We start from the raw sequence: 26,936 nt of genomic DNA, 5'->3' as shown, positions 1-26,936 counted from the left end.
GAGAGAAACTTTTAACATGATTTCATTTTTTTTAAATTCACCGACTTGAACCAAGTCTACCTACCGGTGATGTCGACTAACGATACTGAACGTGCAAGGTGTGTGTACTGATGATGCGGTCTATTCATTGTGTAAATAAACTGTTGTCACTTGTATCATCTATCCTTATCGTTTATCTCTACTGCTTCCGCATAGTCACTGTTTCGTAAGATATGGTCTACGCGTGTCTTTCTTCCTTCCTTGATATAGATAAACAACGATAGCTTCCCTTTTTGTTCGACCCAGACAACTGAGCGCCAAGTTCTAATACTCATGGCATCCCAGGGTCTATATATAGCTGACTTTCAACGGTTATGATTATTCCAGCGTTTTTGCCGGTACTGGTCGTTCCACTGTTTGCTTCACGCCGACGTCCCTTGTAACTTGCAGGTTTTTTTACAACTCTCATTTCATTGTAAGAAGGGGTAGGAAAGTTTAGTGTAGTTCCATGTAAATTTTGCCCCCGCGTATATTTCGGTCGAACTGACAGTATTTTTTTGTGTGTAAATTTTGTATATATTGAATCTTTGCCTGTGATTAGTGTATATACCAGAAACTTTAGATATCGTAGTCCGATTTTTATGCTTGCCATTTTTTTTGGTTTTTTTTATTACCCTTTTCAAAAGTGTTGCACATTTTAATTATTATCATTTTCGAGTTAACTATGGCACTGGTAGATAGAGAAAATAGGGCCCGTCCCTCTGATAACCCCGAAGCAATCCGTGAACGAAACCAGCGCCGAGTGAGAACAATAGCAAACGTGGGTGTATAGAGTTCGCTGCGCCGTCTGTTGATGCGAAAACAGAACTTCAGACTTCATTGTCTTACATCCGTGACCTACTTGGTGATCACCCACGGAAACTGTCTAACTACGACGTGTTAGTCGAAATCACCAATTTCTTTATCACGAAGAATGATCGGAGCAGAAGATTTGAGTCTGGTGGCAGTAATGAAGACGGCGTGAACCATTTTCAACTGACCGACGAGGCGAAGACAGAAGAAAAGATGTTTCTGTGCACTGCCTCCAGTATCAACAATCTGGTAGCAAGAGTTCAAGAGCATAGGCAGTGTTGCGAGGGAAGTTTAAATCCGACAGAACAGACATGATGGGCCATGCAGGTCGCCTCCACTTTCGTTGTAATGGCACACGAACGAAACACCGTTGGTCGTGGTATTCTTCGCCGACTCTGCCAAACGGCAAACTTCTCGTGAATTACAGGTTAGTAAACTGACATTTTTCGTTATTTGTCACCGTCGCAAGCTTTTATATTTATGCTTATACTCGAGAGCATGTGCGTTTGTTTCGTATAAGAAGACTTGTGCACTGAAAGGAAGTTAGGGAACAGTGAAATCAATAAAGGTATTTTTGAGGCACGACAATTTGCAGTCGACCGAAGTGTTAATTGTATACCTATTTGTTTTCTTTAAAAAAAGATGCTCCATGGTGTTGAAACCAGTGGTATCCTTGAAGCTCAGTACGAAGCTATCTGCAAAACTGCAAACATTGGATTACTACATGGATATTACAAGAAAACATGTGAGTATAAAATACAAAGTACTTCATAATTATTTATTGCCAAGTTTTACAACAGGAATTACATCGTTTCTCCTCGTTCTTATTTCTCCCCCTTGTCTTTCAGTCCTGAGTCAGTATCGTCCAATCGTGGGAACAAGCTGCTGAAGAGTCAAGAAATGATGCATTACTGGAGGTATACAATTTTCTTACAGTTGCAATTTTCTTACATTTTCACTGGCATTGAAGATCACATCATTCCTTATAACAATAATTACTGATATCAAAGTACTTTCATCATACCACTGTCGTGTAGGAGTACAAGTCCATGTATCCATCGGAACGACTCGAAAACAATGTGATTAGTTCATGATGTAATATGTCTGAACTATCTATCCTCGCAGGAGATTGCTTCGTATGAGGAAAACAGCCGAGGCAGTATTGAAGTAATGTCAGATGCTCGACATGCAACAAGGAAAAATTCCAGGCAAAGCGACGTTATATTTCTTGGCGACAGGTAATGGTAATCGTCATTATTGTATCTTTCATAGCGCATCAGGCCAGTGACGTAAATGCGCAGTATTTCAATGTGTAAAAATGTGCATTATATCAACTTTAAAGTTTACGAAGTGTAATAGAACTTCAACTGAATTCTTTCTCTCTTACAGAACCCACAAATGCTTATATAAATCGTGTGTAACCAAAGACGACGACAATTGTACACAGAGACACGAAATGATAGGTGTGCGACGCTTTTACGAGTGGGCGGATGAAAATGGTTAGTAACATCATTATTGTTATCTGTCTGCAAAACTGGGTATTGTACAAAATGCACGACCTTACGATGCATAGTAGGTTAGTTACACGAAAATCTCTACCCCATAGTCATATGTTCGATATATCTGAACATCACTCAATCATAAAAAATATAGGATGACTACTAGAGTTAGGACATGACTTGACCTACGGCTGGGAGAGTAGAATGAAGAACTTATTTTCAAAATGAACAGATTCAATAATAAAAGCAACTTTATTCGCAGTTGTACCGGTGGCGATTCATGCCCATGACCGAAACGCATCCGTCAACAAATTTCTCAGAGAAGAGCGTCCACATACAAGGAACTCTAATGATACTTGGCATGGTAAGTTCATTCATTCACGCCTTCATTCTTTCATGAACTGTCCCGTTAGGAACCGTTGTTGTAACATACATATAGTGTAGCTATCCATATTTATTATTTTTGTCAGTAAGCTTAGGTTATGAAGCATTGATATAATTGGTTTTATGTTATTTTTTTATTTTACATTATGTCCATTTTAGTCACGAAACAGATCGGAAAAGAAGTAAAGAAAATAACTTCTGGTGCACAAAGAAATCATGGGAGGACCTGGCACATGGACTTGTCTGATAAAGGTACACATGTTTTGTTTCTTTTTTTAGGTTCAAACTCTCGTATTTTTTAAGTATTGAAAACGCTTGTCAAATGCGAGCGTGACAATGTGCACTTATGCGATGTACCAAAGTTTTTAACATGGAATCATCGTCATCACTATGCTATGCAAGACTTGTGAAAAATGCGTGATGTCATAGCTTATGAAATCCTATAGTTTGAATGCCATGTAATGACGTACATTAATTGAAATAACTATGTGCTCCGATGCATTTTATTTCCAAGTAGTAATAGAAATTTTTCTATCCACAGGTGCTTCCATCAAAACTCACATTTATTGGAGCATGAAACACGCCAAGGCATACATTTCTGAACAAGGAGACAATGAAGAAACCAGGCTAGAGGCACGTCATTTACTCAGGCAGCGGCTTGATAACATCGTGAATCACTACCAGGTAATGCTATGAGTGACATAAATTGTATCACAGACTCGTTTGCAATTTTTGTTTAATCAAAACATAATTGATTCATTTTGTTTTTTTCTCCGTAGAATGACCACATCGGTTGTCATGGTACCTCTCGATGCCAAACTGATGACTATGAGCCTTCTTTCCGAGTCATTGAGAGTCCCATTGCAGTGCAATTATTGACAGACTTCATAAGGAGAAGTGTTGTTTATAGACAGCCTGATGATTACATTGATGTAAGTGTATGAATTTATGAAATGACTGAACAAAAGCGTCTCTTTATAACACACACACACACACACACACACACACACACACACACACAATAGTGATATATTGAATGTGAATTAGTTTCAGAACATGTGAAACCATACTATTTCCATTTTTATTTCTTTTTAGTGCAAAGACACACATTATGTTGAAAGTTACAACAATGTGGTACTGGTCTATACGAACAAGCGAGTGGCCTTCGGCAACAGCAGATACAAATTGCGAAGCGACATGGCTTGCCTTGATTGGGTATGTATGTTACAAGATGCTTATCAACCCGTTAGTTTAGACACACAAGATAGGTGTATAATCATAACTGACATGTCATTTAATTCATAACTGTATACAACAAAACTGTATATGTGTTTTAATTTATTTATTACTCCATTTACACTTCATCGTAACAAGACTAAGACGAAAGCGTAAATGCAATTTTTTCGGTGATCATTCCAAAACTGCAGATGCAAAAGGACACATTTTGATTAACATTTTATTCAATTTTAAAAGCATGGCGCTAAGCATGTTGCATACATGAGCGTGATATTTTAATTCGCAGGCGTGCTTTTAATTTAAAATTTGACACCCACAAAATGTGCTCCACACTTTTAGAATGAAAATGTGGACCGACCTGCGACATCGGTGAGGAGACAACGAAACATCCGAGCCAACCAAAGGGAGCTGAACGTTCGGAACTTGCCAAGGAAGACGTCAGTGTGGAAGCAAAACGTTTGGAGAGCCTTAATGCGAACCATTTTTGCGGATTAATAAAATCTGGTTGCCACAGCCATTGCCCTCTATAGAGCCATTCTGCTAACCGTCAACAAATAATTTTCAAGTGTATTTCCAACTGTTTACATTTTTACGACATTAAATGACACTTTTTGATTCTAGAAATAGCTATTGTCATTGTTTTTTTCGCCAAACCAGTGGAATTTTGAAATGAAAACATGGCCATCACAAATGTGTTTGTGGGCAGATGTCCCGACCATTTACCTGTATAGTTTTACTTAGAAAACATATTTTCGTTCGTGTAAGAGTACATGATATCTGCTGAGCCCATTGACAAGTTACAACATAAAATAATGCTCGTTTTGTTCTTTCACAACGACTGTAAACCTTACACCCTAAGATTTATCCGACTTTGACAAACTCACTACGTCAAATATATTCGAAGGTGGTTGGTTGTGTAGCATTGGGTAAATTGTGTTGTTGTGTGTCAGTGTCATATTGTGAACCTAAAGGCGGGAACTCAATATATCCGACCTTGATAAATGGTAATAACTCCCCCACCTAAAACTGTTTTCTTTTCACAAATCCCATGCACTATGAAACGTATTGAGCTTTTAAAAACATCATAAATTGTTTCATATGCATTTTTTGGCAAAACTGTTGGACTTAGGGATTTTCTAACAAATACATAAAGTCTATGTATCTCGTTGACGAGACATTCAATTTTTATAAATCAACTATAAATTTTACGATCAACCTTCCTCCCCAGCCTCCGAGTGAGGTTATTTTGTGGGGCTGTTTGGTAGCCATTCCGGTAGCTGCTGTGACGACACTTGACTATCTGACCACCTGCCACAGTACGCAAAACACACACCTGTCCTCTAATATTTAGTCCAAATCGCCAACACAGCGTCTCTAACATTTGAGCACTCATATCAAAAGTAGTAGAATCCGTGCCAAGGAAACTTTACTCAGAAACTTTACAGAAGCCAACTGCAACTATCATTGAGTATTACTGCCTTGATCAAATTGTTGGCTCAGTAGCGCCATCTATAACACAGTCGCATGTGTCAGTAGTGCAGTGGTACATGGTGGCCGTTGTATGGTATGCAATCGAAAAGAAATTCACACAGTAACCGTCGCGTCGTGTACACACACATGACTGTGGTCTAAAATGTCATGAATTTGTCATGAATTTGCCAAATGCTAGCCTCCACCTAGCTCTACGTGACAGGGCTGTGTGTCACCGGTGCTATACGGCCGGAGGCTGTATAACGCCGGTAACACTCAGCCCAATAACGCAGACCTTAGGCCTCAGCCCGGAAGTATGCGTTCATTGAACTCAACAATATCGACCATGTGGATCTGTGAAACACGAAGCAGTACCTCACATTTATTCCGTATATTTATCCTTTTTACCTAAGTAACGTGGTTTTTTCAATGAATATTGAATTACAGCACATCCCGCTGAACGATTTCCACCTCCCTTTGTGATCGCATTCAATAGCATATTCACGCACCGAGGTGAGATCGATGTTGACAGGACGAGTGACCGGAACCAAATGTGCTGTATTCCGAACCACACAGTAGTTATGGCCGGCTACAGTGGGCCCATGGCCGTGCATCGCCGGCAAACTAAGCGTTTGGGACATCACGAGAGCATTTTTTTTTCCAGTCTGTGAGCGGTTGAGTAGTCAGGCAGGCATAGATCGGAATTGAGTTGATTTCGACCGAAAGTAGTGTTTCATGCGCGGCCCAAATTGGGACCGCGGTGACCGGCTTTGTCTGTGGCATGCAGTCAGTAGGACTGTGGTGGGAGGCCGTATAACGCCGGGAACAATCAGCATCGTACGCAGAGCTATGTACTCGGTTTTTCTTGGTTCACTCGGTATCGTACATGAATACTGAGCGTAAGGAATATGACAGCAAAAACTAACTAGTACCGGTAACATCTTGTCTGTTATGTTAGCTTATGGTATTTGTATTCAAACAAAACTGTCTGGATTAGGATTTCCGTAGAAGTGGGTTCTTATCTGAGCCGATAATGGATTAAACACGAAGTCAACATGGGTTTGCCTTCATTATTCATTGCCACTCCTGGACCCAGGGATCGCAAGTGATGGCTTTAAGCATTTTAGAAATGTGGTACTTTATTTTCCCTGCATAACTTACAGGGATTAAATTACTTTTGGAACAGTTAGATTGCATGGTTGCAGGTTTTTGTGCTTAGGCAGGAACACAGTTACGATAGATGACGTTGAACAGGAATGGTAAGATTTTTTTGGCTGTTCTGCGTTGCATTGTAGAAGATATGGTTCATGTGGCAAAGAACAATAACTCACGCTTCGTCTGTGCACATCTTTGGCTTTGGTAACTTTTCACCGCTAGCTATCCTACGAATGAACTGGTAAGAGGTAACATCTTCAAACGGAACTGCGCCTGTGCATAAAACATATGCCGTAATTCGTTTAAGAGATACAACAGAAAAATGGTTTCTATTCATGAGAGTTAGAGTCTCTAACATCATGTGACGTATATACGTCTTGTACATAATGGCACACATTTGAAACCAGTACTACAATGCTCCATTAAACACGACGTGCAACTTTTGTAAATTATAGTAAACAATAAGTAGTTCCTGGCGTATATTTTGATGCATTTACAATTAAATTAAGAGTTTAATGTCTGTTTTGTCATCAAACATACCTTGTGTGGCGACGTCCCAAAATATCACACCGAAAGACCACCTGTAATACAAAAAGGGGACCAGGACGATTATCGTATGGAAAAATTTGAGCGCCCCTCACCGTTGTTGGATTGTTAACAACTCAAACTAGGACATTCTTGCTATCCTCTAACATTTTGATTGCCTAATATACTATGAAGCTTAGTGCGAAGCTACACTCAAATGATCAATATCCTCGAAATTACTGTTAACGTTCTGATTGAAATGTAAAGGTTTGCCAGAAAACTTTCGATCAAAAAAATTAATTAATCATAAGTTTGCATTTTGTATGTGTAGGAGTTTGTGCATCTGTATGCGTGAGTGTAAGCTTGTGTCGATATTGATGCCACTTGCTAGCGTATCAGAAAGTATTCTTGTGACTAATTGATGCGAATTATTCGTCCTTACACATCACTTTTGAAATGGAACTCTCCCCGGGTGAGAAATTCAGGTGGCATCCATCTTAGTGGTATTGCTGTTTGTCCTTCAGCCTGTCGATAATCAAGCGTGACATACATTCCTTTAGAATTTAGAATTCAGCCGCGTGATTAGGGTTTTCATTGTCTCAACTTAACTTCTTTCAAAACTTGGGTGTGCGCAGAGGGATTTGAATTCGCGACAACCGTTAATTGCATCACAACCCCTTTAGTAATCAGACTTTGAAAAGGTCAGAAACGCGTCTTAATAAGTAACACTCGAGTTGAAAGGTTCAACAACTTTTTTTTTCGAAATGAAGTATTTTATGTGAGATGACTTACCCATGGCAACTTTATGTACACTCCTCCAGTTTCACTGACATCTCTGCTGAGACCGAAGTCACTAATTTTGGCAACGTTGTCATCAAATAGTAAAATATTTCTTGATGACATGTCCCGGAGTAGAATCTTTATTGTGAGTAAAGGAAGTAAATGTGTCTGTGACCAAATTGATAAGCAATTTGCTAAGAATTCATGACCTTGCATATGCTCCATAAAAATATTGTTGTTCATTTAACCAGCTTTCACTCATCAATTAAAAAATAATGTTTAACCCTCTGTACACGCTGACTGAGTCAGTCCATCTGAGTGCATGGACGTTACACATAACTGCATGCGTTTCAAATCGCAAACAAGTGTGAAAAAACTTATATTTTTCACTTGTATTACCTGTTTACTCTTCATGTACTGCATTCCCCGAGTTATGTACTGTGTACAGCGAAGCAATACCGTATTTTTCTCTTTAGTCAATTTTTCTCTATGGCAACGTAGATGGTTAAGAAGGTGCCCCCTTGGAGCACTCTCCATAACAAAGCATTTATCGTCTGCAAAATGGACAGAAACTGTTCTGAAATACTGTTCAGTGGAAATTGATAACTAAAGCTATTCTTGTACATCCCGTTCCGCCTTCTTGGAATAGGATAGCATGTTCGCGATGACGTCTTTACTATTTTTGTTTTTGCATTTACATACATAGACATATGTCAGTTCCTTAAAAGTCTCTTCCTCGTTTTTAAATTTTCTGAGATCGGGCTTTCATTTTATCAGAATTGCATTGTCGATCAATAAAATGATGGTTTCGAATGTCGGCTGTCATACAATGGAAAATTGGCTACACATATGTATTTCGTGAAATAAGTTCATATATATTTAAAATAAATAAACATTTGTAATTATTATGCCTATCAGGTTTATGATAGAAGCACTTAAAGTTAAAGCAAGTTTGACCGTACCTCTTTGCATGATAAATCCTTTAAATGCAACAATGTTCAAGTGACCATTTAGTTTAATCAAACATCGAATTTCACTTGCAAAGTCCATGTAAGACTTGATATTCCTTCCAGCTAAAATACATAAATGGGAGAGGCCTCATTCAAAATCTGCTTATTGCTGTGGCATCACATAAAAGTAACATAGGATTTCAGGAATGACATTTATGATCCTATTACGCACAAACTAACCCTCGAAACCTAAAATGATAAACATGCAGAACATATCCCTCGCCCTTAAAGGAGATAGCTCGTACATATTTAAGCTTTACAACCACCATGTAAGAATCATGCAAGGCTGTTATGTGATATATGATGAATGTTGACTTCCGAGCCTCTGAGGCCATTCTGTTATACGATAATTAATTACTGATTTACTGTAACATTGTAAAGGTTTTTAATATCCGTTATTCTTCACTCACTTGGTAGTAGTGATTTGATTGCCACCTCCTCGATACGTTCGCAACCTTTTGGTTTGAAATATCCTTTAAAGATTTGACCTGAAGAGCCCTGTCCAAGCATTGTCCGTGATTTTCTTAACCTCTTGTGCGCAAGTGACCATTTGTCATGTTGCCCTATATGTTCCTAGAGTTTGAGTAATCATTGCAAGTTTGTTAATTGATATGGTTTTAATTGCATTTACTGCATTAGCATGGTAACATCAGTACGTCAAATTTAATATTATTGATATCAGTTCTCCCAATGATTACATACAGTTAAGACAGCCGGGTATATATATAACCTATCTATATAACTACCTGATATAATCAGAAGTTCACCACTAATAATATAAATCTTGTATCGTATTTACACCTTCAACACTCGATAGTCTCAAAACTTACCCTCATAACCTCGTGTATTTCTTCCTGATCATTGTTAAGACGTCGGTAATTCCGCAGGTTCAGTTTCATTCGTTGGTAGCACCAGAAGCCGATCACCAAAGTGATAAAAGTTATCACCACACACGTTGAAAGGAAAATAATCAACGTTTCATATTCAGTCACATTTTTCGACGGCCGCGATACTGTAGCATATATAGTTGGGGAAAAAATCAACGTGTGTGTTAATTATTTTCAAATAACTTCTCGGCAATTTTTAACTATCAGTCTCTCTAATTATTGGTATTTCTTGGCAATCGCAACTTAAACAATGCCCTTCAACTTCGTGTAGCATCGAAAATGATTTAATTTTCACTTATCTGTTTTTGTCGCACGTTTCTTTGAGGTAGCATTGAGAACTATCTGTAGTTTATCGGTTTGTTGAGATTTGCATCTACCCGTCCATATTCCCACCTTCATCGCAGTGACTTCCTTTCCATCCAGAACTGCAGATGCAACCAAGGTGTTGATTACAACTATCTGCATGAAGACAATTACATACATTTTCGCATTCTTCATCCCATCTGTTGTCAAGACATCCTATGAAAAGATGTAAATAGTAAATGTTATTTGATTTAAGCGGTGTACATTAATATCAAAATATAGGATGCCATACGGAGAAATCGTAAAAACAATGTGCGAGTGATGTTACAAGTTTTCAATAACATAACTATTACTGTGCAAAGAATAACATGGGACGACACACTTGGGATATACTAAGCAACTATATAATAATTTTGTGAACCCAACTCACACTGTCTGAACAGTTTACCAGCTACAAGAATAACAACAGGTCTCCCACCATTATTGCAGAGAGTACGTTTAGGTCTTAATGCATTTTACCGTCACCTTTAGGTCTTGGCGTATTTTCCATAACTTAACTGATGAATCGGGAATAACTGAACGTTGTTCTCTTTTGAAACACAGTAAAATAAGCCAGTGCAATACAGATATGTATAATATCTGACAAATCGTCTTTTAGGCGTTTTTAACACATTCAGTAAGGCATTCCGAAATAATTCGTAGCAAAGCAGTCAAGCAGACAATAACAAATGAAGTTGAAACAAACTTCCGTACGGCCCCCTGCTTTCTTACAACGCTCTGTTTTAGCATCGTAAACCGTAATTTCCAAGGAGAAAATCTGTACTTTTTAATAATTTGATTAATAATATTTGTTTTATATCATTTATTTAATAATTTATCACATTTTAACACCACCTACAAATAGAATGGTACATCCCGAACATATATATGAGAGTGTTGAGCTAAAAATCCTCTCACTTCTTCTCTCTGATAGGAGATAGCTTTGTACTTGAAGTAATTTAATTTTTATATTGATATTTCAATTTAATATTTATAACGCTCTGCTGTAGCACCAAGCACTGTAATTTCCCACGAGGACATCTGTCCCATGGTATTTTTTTCTGTTTGACGTCATCGTATACGAGTGTTTTTCGCGGAGCCGTACAAGTTTGAGCCGAAGGCGACAAGTTGTGCGGCTTCCGCGAAAAACACGAGTAGGCACAAACTCTATTTTGCTTTCCCGAAGTTTATACGGTACTCACTTACTCAGTTGAACTTACGTTGAGGTGTAGATTTCGGGTTTATCGCCGACTGCGATCGCCAGTTACGACGTCAACATTGAACCTTACGACTCGACTGGAGCCGCGACGTTACTGAGCAATTAAAATAAAACGATCGAGGGTATCCCCGTTCGATTCTCGGGAAAAGCAATAGTTTTAGCGTCTCAAAACTTCGTTGAAAATGCCTTTTGTGTTTCCATGTCTGGATGTATCGGGTCACATTTTTGTAAAAATGAGATCTAGCACGGCATCGATCACGACAAATCGGTCTGTGTCGCCACGTTCATGTATGAACGGTACACTCAAGGAAAAAAGTTCCGGTTGATGACGTACAACAGGATTTATATTGATTTCTTATCTCTGCCGGTGTACGTCACACAGGAGGCGATATGGGCCAGTTCATGTGAGTATATATATTAGTTGAACACTCTCATATATGTGTTCAGGACGTACCATTCTACTTGTAGATGGTGTTACAATTTGATAAATACTATTTGTTTTGTATTATTAATCAAAAAATTCAATAACATAGTAAAAAAAACAGTTCACAACAGAGCAAATATCCCAAACTTTAGAAAAACCTTCACATGCAACAGAATATAGGTGAAACTTCTCCAAATTTGTCAAGTAAGTCCCCAAAAATGGGTCATCATTTGAATACACTGCATGAAAACGCAATAATACAGATAAATTCACATTAATGAGTTGCCTGTATTATAGAATAATATAGCATGTTCACTTCGAAAACGGGAACGGTGATTTCTCTGCAAGTTTTGTAAAATGAGCGCAGAAACTTTACAGAAGTGTAATCGAGCCTGAACCTCACTGAACGCGGCATGTTACACTACAGAATTTGCTGTTTTTGTTGAGAAAACGGGTAAAAGTTTTACCGCCGCTACCACTGCTGCTGTCAGCCATCTTATTTATGCCCTTAACATCAAAATATGTTCAAAGCTATCGTTTTAGATGACCAAACTTACGGATTCCATTCCAGCAACTATCGTTTCCCTACCCAAGCTATCCTCTACGGTGTCAAAGCTATCGTTTTCATTCAAAAGCTACACTTTCTTAGGTACCCCTGGGAACGGCCAACACACAAAGAGCTTCCTGAACTTAACTGGGACTGTCTCATACACAATCCGATGACAGCCCTGTCATACTACTTACCTCATGTTAAACTTGCTAATATATCCTGCGTTCTTTGTAATTGAAAAATTCTTTTAACAAAGCAATTCTCATTAATAATGTTATTGTGCACAATAACTCAAATGTATCTGTGAGGCGTTTATCGACGTACTTTAGGGAAAAGCAGCCATTGCATTTGTTCATATAAAACTATTCAACGAATCAGCAAACGTTGTACATATTGTCTCTAGCAAATGGTAGCCGATTAAAGAAATCGATTCATTATTACAAAATTTAAATTTAGCGCAGTAACACTCCGCGGCTAATATACTAATATATAAATACGAGTTCACGGGATATTTTAAGCATATTAAATTAGACTTTGATATAGAATCTAGGAAAACGTAATTCCGGACTATGTATTAACGTCCGTTGAAAGGAACACAAAAGCTGAAAATGACAAATGCTTGGGATAATGTAACCAAGTCATTATTCTGACCTGATATCTGTGCGTATCCTACGTCAGAATATTCGACGCCAGACTGATCACGAACACGACATTCATACTTCCCATTAAGGGCCGTTGACGCATGAATTACCTCAAGGGTAGCGTAACTGAGAATAAAAAGTTTATTGACCTTGATAATTCAAATAGTATGTTATTTGATGAAGAATACAAACAATTCCAGTCTTTGTAGCGCAAGTCAAATTGAAATACGGTAGGTCAAATTAGCAAATCATACACAGTAACCACAGTCATGTCAGCCAAAAGAAAGCGAGGCCTTATACGATTTTTCTTCAAAAGCAGGTAAAATATTTGATGATAATGTTTTAAATAGCAATTCTTTTAAACTTCACAATGGCAGGAAAGTCTTTGGATCACATTATGAGGTCCATGTTATACAGTACAGCTCACCTATCATACGCGTTGTTGTTTTCTCTGATATATACCACATGGCTTCGAGGTCCGATTAAGTCATCGTTTATGTTCCAATGGAACCTCCGATTGGTCATTGCTCGGTCCAGCTAGTTTAATTTCATGAGCATAGCAAGAAAATACATATAAACTGCCATAGATTGAGTTGATCATCTTCGGAGATAGTTCAACATACGGACTTACTAAAATGGGAATAGATACGATAGTTAAGGAACAAAGCGTAAGGCGCACTAAATTTGTAAGACATTGCTCTATAGTTAGAAGGACACCAGAGAGGAACATTGATCCTGCAAATATTATCATACACTAAGTGAACAAACGTAATAATGACACCGATACAAGCATTATTGTAGTAAACGTTTGACGCATTCTCAAAGTATTATATTCTGTGTTTCGGAAAGGAAACAAAGTATGCACTAACATTACACTTGTCTTATTAAAGTTATTATTTACTCAGGGCATTGATAAACAAATTATCACATATGAAAGTTCAAGTTTATTGCATTTATGGTTGAGTTAATATACTACATTTATGGTTAATTTGTTTATTATATTTGTGGTTGCGGGTTGTTACATTAATGGTTGACTGTTTTATTACATTTGTGGTTGATTGTATTACAATTGTGGTTGATATTACATTTGTGAAGATTATTACATTTATGGAGGTTACAACCTTAAAGCGCAATCTTTACTCCTGGCAAATAACTCGTCAAATAATGCAAAGTTCTGTTGCAGGTAGTCTAATATGCAAAATAGCCTTTTACAGGCACTTTGCATTACATCGTATTTTAGTTTATTACATTATCTTGTCTTAATAGTCCTGTATTGTATTGTCATGGGTATGTACATTGTCTTTTGAAGAATCTCATCGCATTGGATTGCACTACCATCTATTATTTAAGTATTTCACAGATGTATGCCAATTACTTGAGGTTAAACTGATTTCGAAAGACTGTAACATTAACATTTCATACGGCGTTACGGCCGTATAGTATCCCTCAATGAAATTGATTCCAGATATTTAAGTTTTTGCTGTTGTCATGAAAATATATATGGAAAATTCAAACATATGTGCGCTGACGTTATTGTCCTTCTATTATTCTTTAATCTAAAATTCTGGGACATTAGAGTTCCTAGTTTGACTTAAGTTCCTTAATTGTCGTGAGAGTAGACAGGTGAATGACATTAGGTGTTATGTTCTCTTTGAACGAATTCATGAAGAAAGATTTTGGTAACAGTGAATGAAATCTCGCATCCCACTTAAACTGAACCAGGAATGTTTCTGGCCGTTCAGAAAGATCGTATTCGGTGTTTTAGATAGGAAATTGCTCTGTACCAACCAATATCGCAGGCGACTCCTTTCCAGCCCGGCTGACATTTGTACGCTCCGTTGAACGTGTGGCATGTAGCCCCATTCTTACAAACACAATCGAATTGGCAAAGACCACCATATTTTCCTTCGGGGCATCCTAGGAAGAGTAAGAAAGAAACATACCGTCAGCAGATCCATTTAGATATACACCAAATCGTTAACGTTCGATTTCGACCCTAATTATCTGGTCCAAAAGATGGCAGATATACGAAACTGACGAGATGTAACACAAAATACAAAAGCACTACTTAACCGTATCACACAGATGTCTCCGTAAAATTTATGAAATGCTTGATACAGGCATGTCACTTTATTCAATGACAGACAGAGTCCCGCCTATCAGGTACTTTGGAAGTAATAGTGGAAGTAATAGTGTGCCTTTGCAGTCCTCAATTCGAAATATGATAATAATTAAATTTGGTTTTATAAGATTACGGTCTTGTGGACCGAGAATACTACAGTAAACAATGAGAAGAAGGTAAGGAAAGACGTCATTTATGCTTTGTAATTTATAATGGGTACCATCTTGAAAGCTCAAAATTTGTATTCACAATCTATATAATAAGAGATATTGATCGCGTAACAGTCGACATATACACGTTAAGTCTTTCTCCAGCCCCTACCAACGAGTATTTACATGCTGATATCAAAAGCAAGCGGAATTCATCCACCTTTACTAATGACAGATATATTTTTTATATATTAAACAAGTCACCGTTGATGATACAGACCCCACTTGTTAATGGGTATTTTGATTCCAAGTCTTTAGAGAGGATAGAGTCCTGTTCATTAATTGGGTCTGTGATTAAAGATGATTTCAATTGTGGTGAAAACCTTTACAACCAATGTGGGCAGCCACCCTAATTACAAACGGTCATTAAATAAGTCAATTAGTAGTTAATCGACAGGATGTTGCCAAATATTTTTGCATTTTATTATAACACTGACTGATTACCACGTGTACCACACTTCATAAACCATACCACCGAGTGTCAATAAATTGTATTACAACGCTATGAGATCAACACCTGTACAAGGTTTCATCTGATTGGATGAAGTGTTTCTGGGCATATCACTCTTATTAGGAAAGTTCATTATATATTTAAATTGAATAGTAAATTAACATGACACTGCATAGTTTCTTTATTCAATGCTAAAGCAATGTGAACTCAACACATGTGCTACCTTTCATGAAATTTGCTGAACGATTTCTCGCCACATCAGCTTAATCACGAAAATTCATTAAATATGCAAATTAGAAGTTAATTGACATGATTCTTCTACATATCCTTGCACGCCATAAAGCTACGGGAAGACCAACATCTGTACCATGTCATCAAATTACATACAGTCTTCTAGACATATAATACTTATTATGAAAGTTCATCAAATATGCAAATTAGCAATTAATTGAGATTGTACTGCTCAATGTCTTCGCACAGTATTACAGTACCGAAAGATCAAAATCTATACAAAGTTTCATCTAATCGGATGAAGTGTTTATGGACATATCACTCTTATTAGAAAAGTTCATTACATATTTTAATTAAATATAAATAGCATGACACTACATAGTTTCTTTATTCGATGCTAAAGCAATGTCATCTCAACATATGTGCCAACTTTCATGAAATTTGACGAGCCATTTCTCGCCATATCAGCCTAATCACGAACATTTATTAAATATGCACATCAGCACTTAATTGACATGATACGACTACATATCAATGCACACCATTACACCAACAAAAGATCAACATCTGTGCTACGTGTCATCAAACGTGATGCAACATTTCTTGACATATCACATTAATTACAAAAATCCATTAAATATCCAAATTAGCAATTAACTAAGATGATATCGCTTTATACCTTCACACAGTATTACAGTTCCGAGAGATCAACAACTGTGCCATTTTTCATCAAATTTGATGCATTAATTCTGGAGATAGCCCACTTATTAGAAAAGTTCATTAAATATGCAAATTAGTACATAATTCGCATGACACTGCTAAGTGTCTTGTAAACTTATATAAGACTATATGTGCTAAAGATCTGTACCAAGTTTCATCAAATTTGCGGCGGTATTTCTAGATATACCACCGCAATTCCAAAAATTAGTCAAATGTGCAAATTAGCAATTAATTTATGCATTAATGATATATCTCATTGTGTGCTATCAGAGCTTTGTGAGACGAACATCTTTACAAAATTTCATGAAATTTAGTGCACTCGCTCTAGAAATAGAGCTCTTTTCCAAAAAATCATTGTCAATGACACAGTCCCCGCTTTTTCAATAACATGGTCGTCACATGGCCATGCACGCACGCAAGGACATAACCGGACCTATAAGTCCCTCGAACGGTGTCAGTGGGGCTAATTAGACTAAGTTCACTACATTCCAGTTTTGCGTGGGATCTAAGCATGTATTCATGAGACAACATTTAGGTTTTTTTGGTCAACGTATAAGTTTTTAAATCGAATACTTACCCAACGGTTTAAATTGAATGGTAATCACTGCATTTCCAAGCGTACATTCGAGTGGGCTAGTCATGGCGATGTGCATTGCTTTGTAATTTAAGGTGATCATACAAACCTGTGTTTGTTCGCTGTAAGAAGACATAACCTTGGCGGTCGTGGTCGGCAAACTGGTGTAATTCTATGAAAATCAATTATCGTCAATGTTGATTTTATATGTGTTAATAAGTTGAATACAAATGCTAGGAATAATCCATTTGAACGAACAAAGTCAATATAATCCAATCATGTTGGATAACCAGAAGTTTATAGAAAAGGACGTAATGCATGATAAGTAAATAAATATATAAGCTTACTTGAGTCACTAGTGACACTAAAAGAAACATTCTATTTGACAAATGCGGAAACGATAAAAAAATTATATCTGACATTGTATTGTTAAATGACGCTATTAGAAGAGCGTTAAAAAGTGGTAAATATTTTGGTGCTGTTTTGCATAATTTGAAAGCGCTCGTGAGAGTTATGACTCCATCAAACTATATGAATTCACCTCTCTTTATGTAATTTAGCGCTTTTGACGACAATCCTCTCAATGTAAATTTCAGTTACCTCATATAACTTGCAATCACTGATTGGTAACACAGATGTCTCGATCTTCTCAGTAACTTTACATATCATCTTACATAGATTGTGGCATTTTAATTCATACCTTTCGAATGCTGAAGACTTGAGGGGTAGGTAGAGGTTTATGTCGCCTGTAAATCATAGGATGATTGTAAGTTTGAAAGAAATTTCCCTTGCCCACTTATGTGACCACGTTCAATTGACCACATGACAACATTCCTGCCATTCGGTCGTTAAAACTCTTTTAGTGTCACAGGGAAAGTGGATGTGGCAATAAGATAGTCTCAAAAAGAAATAAGAGGGTTCATAAAGGAGTAGCGATCTACATTATGCTAGTGATACACTAATGATGTGATGCCGAAAAAATAAATGACGCCAGCTAGAGACTTAACTTACACGTCGAGCTGTTTTTCTGTTGGGCTGCTGCAAAATACATTGCATCCGCGTTTACGAATACATCCCTAAAGTCCCAAAACTCAGTAAAATAAGTCCAGGGAAGAGGCTGAAACCAAATTTAGAAAAGAAAGGATATAATACGTAGGCATGACATGATACAAGCCGATAAACTTTTAGGTTTAATTGTAGAGAATAAAATCATATCAAAAACCTCTTATTAAATAAGTGAAGTCCTCGGAAACATTTTGTAGAAACTTTAGCCAACACTAAGCATAACCTTTCTACAAAATATGCATATGCATTGCAAGAGAGTTTGACGTTAGAGTATGAAGTGTAGCGTGTGTTCCGCTGTTGATATGACGATTGTCAGTGAAAACCAAGAATTATGACCGCATTGTTCCTCCTCAATTGGGCGACCAAAGAAAGAAATAAGTTAAGCCATATAAAGTTACAGCATTGCTAAACTATGGATATGTCACACTTTGGTGGTCATTGTTGTCACAGTATTGTTTACACAATCATATTTTCAGTATAGAAACGACAAGCAAAACGTGAAAAAGTAAACAGATGAACAAAAATTTCGACCTAAAAAAGGCTCTGTCAGAAGGCAACCTTGGCAACCTTTCCAAAGTTACTTCGACATTTACGTCATTCCAACTTTTTCCCACTCAGAAACTGGCATGCGCTAACACTACTGTTCTCAATGTTTATCTACAAATGTTAGATCAGACACATGTTTTGACACCTTTCACGAAGCGTGTAGGGCCTATGTGATTGGATAAAACGGCTGTTCTGAGCATTTGTAATTACCCCTAGGCCTATGTACAGCTCGGACATCCTGTTGCCTAAAGTAGTTCTTAACTCCAAAGAGCTGTTACACTACTACAAAGTTTCGTTTGAAACGCAATGCCGAGTTCGTTCTCAAAGGATTCTAACATAGGGTTGGATTTAGCTACGACGCTACAAGACAGCATATGATATAGAAATTGTTTGACATATATTAGAACTGAACATTCATATACATTGAAACGTTGAATATATTGTACAGTATAGCAGTCGAAAAATCCGAACTTCGGTCATATGTTTTCACTGTGATGTGACGCAACAAATGACTCAATCGCCACGCTAAAACCCGGATGTTGCGCGACGAGAATAGAGAGAAGCCGTCGGGGATGATGGGGGACTAGAACTGCAACAAATCAACATCAAATTGTTCACGTTAGTGACGGTCATAGTTGCAACGCACGTGGTTGGGCTGAAGAAAGAACTGAAGAAAGAAAACTAAATTCTATGGCGCCCCACCAATCCACATAGTGGATCTGTGGAGTAAACAAACTATTATGTCCCCTGTGACCTCCATAAATGTAATAATCTCCATAAATGTAACATCAACCATAATTGTAATAAAATGCACCCACAAATGTAATATCACCCATAAATGTAACAAAAATCAACCATAAATGAAATAAACAACCCAACCACAATTGTAATAAATGGTAACCTTAAATGTAATAAAAAAATCACCCACGAATGTAATACTTGTCAACTGTAAATGTAATAAATCTATTTTGTCGTTGCAATTGAGGAATTCGCCCTTAAATATTGATCTATGTAAAAAGGAAAGCAACTACACACATTATTCATTTCTTAATTGTGTGCGCTTAGTGTGTTTTGTATATTTGAAAGTGTATTTTACGTTTCCCTGTTTTGTGTACAGAACTGATTGGCCATGGCGAGACACAACTGTAATCTGAACGTCAGTGCAGTCTCTCCTCCAGAGTGGGGATGACTGTATAACACTATGATCCTTTAACACTGTCTTTTCGAAAATTGCCGTACTTTTTTTATCAGTCGCCTCAAATTCGTCTTCTGTGGATAAATTGTGTGGAATAATCGATAGATTGTCTGTATTCCTATGTTGTCCCACTTCAAGTTTTTTCCTTCACTAGGGATGCCAGGGTGTCTAATTTTGTTCCACTGTGTTCAAGGTAGTGTTCGTATTGTTTTTTTACTAGCTCGAAATATAGATATATGTTCTCGTCAACATGTTTTGTGTCGGAAGTTTCTGTTATAAGGTTTTATATTTTTCTGTTATTTGTTCTGAGTCATCTGTCATAAACTTTGTGTGGTATCACAGGTTGACGAGCTATTTTGACGCTTCCTTATTATGTAATTATCAGTGTCTGGAACTGCTGTTCCACTTCCATTATCTAACGGTTTGATCAGTACCTCGCCGTTTTCTGATAGTGTTCTCAAAGTATTCTTTTTTGTTTTTCGGAAAGGAAACCTAGTTTCAGGAAAGTATGAAATAACATTACACTAGTCTTATTAAAGTTATTATTTTTAGGGCATCGATAAACAAATGATCACATATATGCAAGTTCAAGTTTATTACATTTATGGTTGAGTTTTATTACATTTATATGGTTAATTTGTTTATTACATTTCTGGTTGCGGGTTGCTACATTAATGGTTGACTGTTTTATTACATTTGTGGTTGATTTTATTACAATTGTGGTTGATATTACATTTGTAGGGATTATTACATTTATGGAGGTTACATCCCCTACATCACTTACAAGGTCTGTGCACATGGATTGTTAATACTAGAGGAAATGCTTCAGGGTCCGTTTATGTTCTCTAAAAAAGTTGCCACAAGCTTTAACTAGGTTATAATTGTATGCATTCAATCCCTCTCTTTAGAGAAAAAAATGTCATGCTTTTCTGATGCACCATAGGTACGATTCCGCTGTGTGGACCTCTGTGTACGTGTTCCGTTCACTATGTTACCGTGCACCACAATAGAGGGAAACACTGTGGACGAACACAAATCACTATACACAGACATACACAGACTTAGATGGCTGCAAAGTTTGCAGGGACCAAAGACCATATGTACAATAAAAGAAGGGCCTCAGCTATTTCTTTGACTTCTACTCACGCGCTACTCCTCCTTGCGTGGCTGGGCTATAATGCGGCTACGACATAGTCATAGCCGAGCACTCTACTCATATCGGCGGTAGAGCTAATAGCTGACCATCGCGCATCGGTTGAGACCGTGAAAGAAAATTACTTGTATGAATAGTAACCTCCATAGCTTAATTCTTAGGTCACGCGTACGTCAGTCCAAGGAGGTAAAAAGGTTCTCTTATACCTCCATGGTTAGTCATGGAGCCAGGAGCGGAGCTAGTTCCTCCATGCTATACGGCAAGCATCGTGGAATATCTTGGTCATTGCATGTTCACAGTATTTCAAATGTCATTACAAACGGCTTTGACTAGGTCTGCATAGTTTTCCCTGTTTGATAAATACGATGGTATCAACCGGGACTCGAACCCACAACGCACGGCACCCAATCACCTAGCGCAGAGGACAACAGACAAACCGCTCGACTAAATCCCCAATCCTAAAAAGATTGGTTCAATAACCGAGCTAAGGATGTTACAATTTTGACTGCGCCCTCTCCACTCGCCGTAGAGTTCGTGAAGCACTCACGCTAGCACACACGCTATCATACATCTCACACAAACTATATCGAAGCGAAGCAATGAATACAACGCTTTACACCGGGCGGAAGATAGCCTCGGGGACAATTCTGTCCACCAGCAGAGCTATCGACCCGGGAAAGAGAAATACGATGGTATCACCATAAATAAATAAATGTCAGTGTTTTAATTGCAGGGAAATTTGCTTTATTCCGAATCGCAACTGTCTTACAAAGAGAATGGAGATAGCTCCATGCAAAGCTTCATTCGCTGCCCATGTTTTGGGGTTGTCAATCTGATGTAATAGCCATTCCTCAGATTTCCAATCGATAAAGTGTGTGCGTAAACAAAAAAGTAAACTCATGAATTTTAATAGACGTGGTGAGTATGGCCGATCTGCCCCAATTAGGCCATACTTACCATGTCAAAATCTATGTGGGGAAAAGCTGTCATAGTAGAAATCAATGACGTACTTCTAATGTGTTACTTTCTAGAATGGGGAAAGAATTATTATGGGGTATATGGAGTTTTGAAAGGAGGCTCAGAAGCTTAGGGGAAACGATCGATAAGAAATATTCCTTGTCGAGAATGAACCATTTTACCCTTGAATGTACCCTTATTATGTCCGTCAGATTGATTTTTCTGGTTGTTCCATTGTTCTACCTCCAGAGTGATCTTTCCATGTTGTACCGACAATGAAATACTATTTGTCCTGACAGAGAGGGAGAGTCATAATAGTGTTATTTATTTTAACATGATTGGAAATAATTTGGGCACCTAACACTATTGAGAAACTTGAAAAATATGGAGATCTAATTATCCCAAATTCGTTCAAGTCGTGTTTTTTACAAACACCTTTTCCTAAACCAGACCAATTGTACGAGAACCAATTTGCTATGGGTTGTTTTGTCTCGTTATATCAATGGTGATGATGACATTTAAACCCTCTCAATGAAAAGACAATGTTCTGATTGCCATACTGAGAAAAGAAAACGTTTTATGCATTTTTATTGTGTAATCGTCAAGGTGAAGGTATTAATGTAATGTATGTGACTCATTTTACTAATAACTTTGCTTTCTACGTCCGTATCACTTGTGTCCGTTATTATGGAGACTACATTTTAAGCTACTTCATTGGGATTCTTTCAATAGTTTTCAATATTGTATGCACGTTTCGTATACTTGGAGGTGTTGGACAACCGAACTTTGTCTACCCATCTCTCGATAAGGAACGCAAACGCAATGGTATGTCTGGACTGTTAAGGTCTAATGAACATTCAAAGAATGTTTGAGAGACCTATCCTGTCAACGGTCTGCGGCGTAGAATGCCTGCCAATATTTGTCTATACAGTACTGCAGTTCTTCAATGCAATGCTGTAGTGCCGGAATGATATGATTCAATTACAAAATGAAATACTCTATTATTATGTATTACATATATGGTGCGATACTTAAATTATGTTATGCAATAATCCAATTATAACATGTCGCACACCGATGACTTGATGTTTACACACACTGACTATATAAAAACTTACATTACGAGAATGACATCTTTATGTACGCCCCCATACGACAACCTTGTAATGGCGAAAATTAGTTTTAAGTAACCTAGGGAGTAAAGAATACCCACGATGTATTGGTTATTTTAGTATTTTTGAACGATGGCGGACAGCAATGAGAGTCCGATGAGCTGCACAAATTGTTGCCCACGGGCCGTGAGCCCGCTTTTTGCTGTGATGTTCGATGTGTTGCCGGCTTGTAGAGCTATAATTCCTAGTCTATAGAAAACGCTGAAATTTTGCACAGCAGATCAGCTGTGCACCGAAACGATCAAACAGGCGTTGAATCTACCTCACGGAAATGCCACAAGTGTCTTGCTTTCTTGTCATAAACGATACCATCAACACAACCCAATTGCACGACAGTCATAATTTACGCTGAAACTTCAATTTAACTCTCTGAGCGACCCTTTTCCTTCAAATCAGCCGCCATCTTTGGCATTGCTTCATCTCGCTAAAATGTGTAACCACATACTATAAAAGCCAGACAGCTGTTTATTTTAACCTATCTTTTTCCAGTCTTACACATACAATTAGATTGCGTCGTTTATGATCAGGAAGCAAGACTTCGCATGTTATAACTGAGTCATTGGCTAAAATTGTTGAAGTATCCCATCGTGTCAGTATACCATAATGACATTTAACATAGAGTATTTCATTTTACAGTTGAATAATATCATTCCGGCACTCAAGTATAGCATAGGCGAACTGCAGTACTGAATAGCGAACCGCAGTATTGAATAGGCGAATTTCTGCGCCATACGGTGGTGTCTGTAGAACTGAGAATGAAATGCATGAAAAACAGAAAAGTTAACAAAAGTCAATCAACTTGAAGATAGTTCAACATGTAAGGGAAGAAATATGGTAGACGCTTTTCTCAAATAATTGAATTCGAGAACTAGAAGTCGGACATGACTTTATAAAAAGACGTATTTTTTCAATACATAACAACACCAAAGACGTTACAATTTTGAGTACCAGAGCAAATCATTTGCGAAAAATGTGAGAAATATTCTCACAGGATAAACTCAAGATGGCCGATGAGTCATTCTAAAAACTATTATGAATATGAATTTAAGATAGCCGATGTCGTCATGTGTACTGAACTCTTTACTGCCTTGTCAATGCTAGTGAAAGACAATGGAAAGTCTTCTCAACTTAGCATTGTCAAGTTCATCGTCAGATTGCAGTGACAATTAATTCTTCAGCAAATGCGTGAATATATATATGTACGAAAACTGTGACTTTGGACATGGTAAGGATAAAACCTACCAGGAAGGAAACGATGTTCACTAGTTCATAAACGTAACGCTTAAGCTTGAATGGAAGATGTTTTCAGTTTAAGCGATGTATTCCAAACTTCTATAAAGTTTGTGTGCGATGAGTGATAGTGAGTGTACGAGTGTGAGTACTTCATGAACTGTACAGCGTGTGGAGGGGTTGCAGTCAGAAAAATCTGAACAACTTAGTTATTGAAAGGCTCTTTTTTCGAGAGTGGGGATTTAGCCGAGCGGTTTTTTCTGTGCTTCTCAGCTAGGTGACTGGGTGTCGTATGTTGTGAGTTCGAACCCGATCAAAAATGTACTGTATTTTCAGTACGGACTAACAAATTATATGAAGTCCGGAAATTTGCTCTCACTCTAGAAAAAGTAAAATTTCTGTTTGAAAGAGAGTGAGCACATATTGTTTTGTGTTATGAAAGAGGGGCAGTGTATGTTTTCGATGTCAAAGAGTTCCATTCATTCTTTATTGCTATCGTATAGATCTTTCATTGCGTTTGTCATCTTTTGCATTTTAAGCCATTTTATCCTGCGGCCGTAGAAAAATGTAATTCGTCATTGCTGTTTTTCTCTGCATGTACAATTTTTCTTGAGTCTAATAGCATGAACTGACATTGATGTTAGAGTTTTTGTCTTAAACTAATAGGTCATTTACATTGGATAATAAATGCTACCACTGGCCTAGATATAAGCAATTTTAGAGCGTTCAGAATGACTTTTCACTTTTTTTCTTCTGCCCATAAGGAGTGAACGAATTCAGGCCATCACACTCTTTCTGGTTTCCTCAGTGCCACGATGGTATTGATTTGTGTGCTTGTTTGCTATCGGTTTTGTGTACTTAATTCTTGTATGGCATTTTCTTTTTACGAAATAAGTGCAAGACTCTAATTTTAAATCACGCCATACACAATTCGGCATAATTAAACATGGCATTGACTGCAGTATCTTTTGTTATTCTGAAATTATTTTTTTACGGATCCGAATCATCCCTTCGCATTTGCATAAAATACAAGTCATCGTTGATGACACAGTCCCCACTTGTTAATGGGTACTTTGATTACATGTCCTCAGAGAGGATAGTCCTCTTCATTAATTAGATCTGTGATAAAAATACTTTGATACAGATGGCGCTCAAATGGCCAAGAATGAGTTCCATGGTGATGAAAACATAAAACCAATGTAGGCCACCATCCTAAAAATCATAAAATGAGTCAACTAGGAATTAATCAACAGGATATTGCAAAACATTTTGCATACAATCCTAACACTTAACAGATTATCACTGGTACCATATTTCATGAAGTTTGATACAGTATTTACAACACTATGAGATCAACATCTGTATCAAGTTTCATAAAATTTGACGTTGTATTAATGTGTGGCTATATCACTGTAATTAGGAAAGTTCATTACTTATGCAATTACAAATTAATTAAAATGACACTGATAAATGTCTTTTTCAATGTTAAAGCCATGTGAGCTTAACACTTGTACAAAGTTTCGTGAATTTGATACAGTATTCTTGACATATCAGCCTACTTACGAAACTTCAATAATTGACATGTTACTGCTACATGACGTGAAACAAATTGACGAGCATATGTATGATATAGGTCAATGTCCTTGTACCAACTTTGAATGATACTGGTGGAAATATGTCTGAGTTATGGCTCTGTACATTAGAAAATTGTAACAAAATCACCGCCATGCGCGATATCGATATTTGATCTTACTGTTTAAAAATCAACACGTATATGTATGACATAAGTCAATGTCCATGTACCAACTTTGAATAAGATCAGTTTAGACTTGCCAGAGTTATGGCTCTCGACATGAAACAACCATAACAAAATTGCTACCATGTGGCTATATTGGACCATCTCGTGAAACCAATCGACATACATATGTATAAATAAGTCAATGTCCTTGTACCAACTTTGAATAAATTTGCTTGATACATGTCTGATTTATGGTTCCGGACATGAAAAAATCGTTAAAAAATGACGACAGGCGGCAATATTGGATTATATCAAAAAACTAATTAATAAATGTGCATATGTATGACATAGGTCAATGTCCTTGTACTAAGTTTGAATAAAATTGGTGAATAAAATCGGTGGAGACGTGCCCAGTTTTGACTAAGGACATGAAAAAATTGTAGCAAAATGGCTGCCATGCAACCATATTGGAACATATCATGAAACAAATCGACGTACATATGTATGACATAGATTATGTCCTTGTACCAACTTTGAATAAAATCGGTTGAGATATGCCTGAGCATTATAGCTCTATACATGAACAAGTCATTGAGAATGACATAGTTCCCACTTGTAAT

General features: G+C 37.4%; 2 protein-coding genes across 3 annotated transcripts in view; one reads left to right on the top strand and one right to left on the bottom strand.

Annotated features, from left to right (window-relative positions):
• The window catches only part of LOC139130849 (receptor tyrosine-protein kinase erbB-2-like), a 232,645-nt gene that overhangs the window by 192,154 nt on the left and 13,555 nt on the right, over positions 1-26,936 (bottom strand). For both annotated transcript variants that reach the window (XM_070696648.1, XM_070696647.1), the window contains 6 exons: positions 18,272-18,377; positions 17,861-18,006; positions 17,264-17,432; positions 14,742-14,870; positions 13,381-13,583; positions 12,964-13,079 (listed from right to left, as the gene is read on the bottom strand). In XM_070696648.1, coding sequence (XP_070552749.1) covers positions 12,964-13,079; positions 13,381-13,478 — 214 coding nt within the window. In that variant the 5' untranslated portion in view covers positions 13,479-13,583; positions 14,742-14,870; positions 17,264-17,432; positions 17,861-18,006; positions 18,272-18,377. The remainder of the gene's footprint in view (positions 1-12,963; positions 13,080-13,380; positions 13,584-14,741; positions 14,871-17,263; positions 17,433-17,860; positions 18,007-18,271; positions 18,378-26,936) is intronic.
• Positions 1,713-4,574, top strand: LOC139130846 (uncharacterized). The gene is made up of 9 exons (XM_070696644.1): positions 1,713-1,748; positions 1,957-2,069; positions 2,221-2,330; positions 2,593-2,694; positions 2,874-2,966; positions 3,256-3,398; positions 3,494-3,646; positions 3,810-3,929; positions 4,290-4,574. The coding sequence occupies exons 2-9, from the start codon at positions 2,002-2,004 to the stop codon at positions 4,443-4,445; spliced, it is 945 nt and encodes a 314-aa protein (XP_070552745.1). The 5' UTR covers positions 1,713-1,748; positions 1,957-2,001; the 3' UTR covers positions 4,446-4,574.

The sequence above is a fragment of the Ptychodera flava genome, chromosome 4 (assembly GCF_041260155.1).
Source record: "Ptychodera flava strain L36383 chromosome 4, AS_Pfla_20210202, whole genome shotgun sequence".
Lineage (NCBI taxonomy): Eukaryota > Metazoa > Hemichordata > Enteropneusta > Ptychoderidae > Ptychodera > Ptychodera flava.
This window is presented reverse-complemented; position numbering and strand designations above follow the sequence as displayed.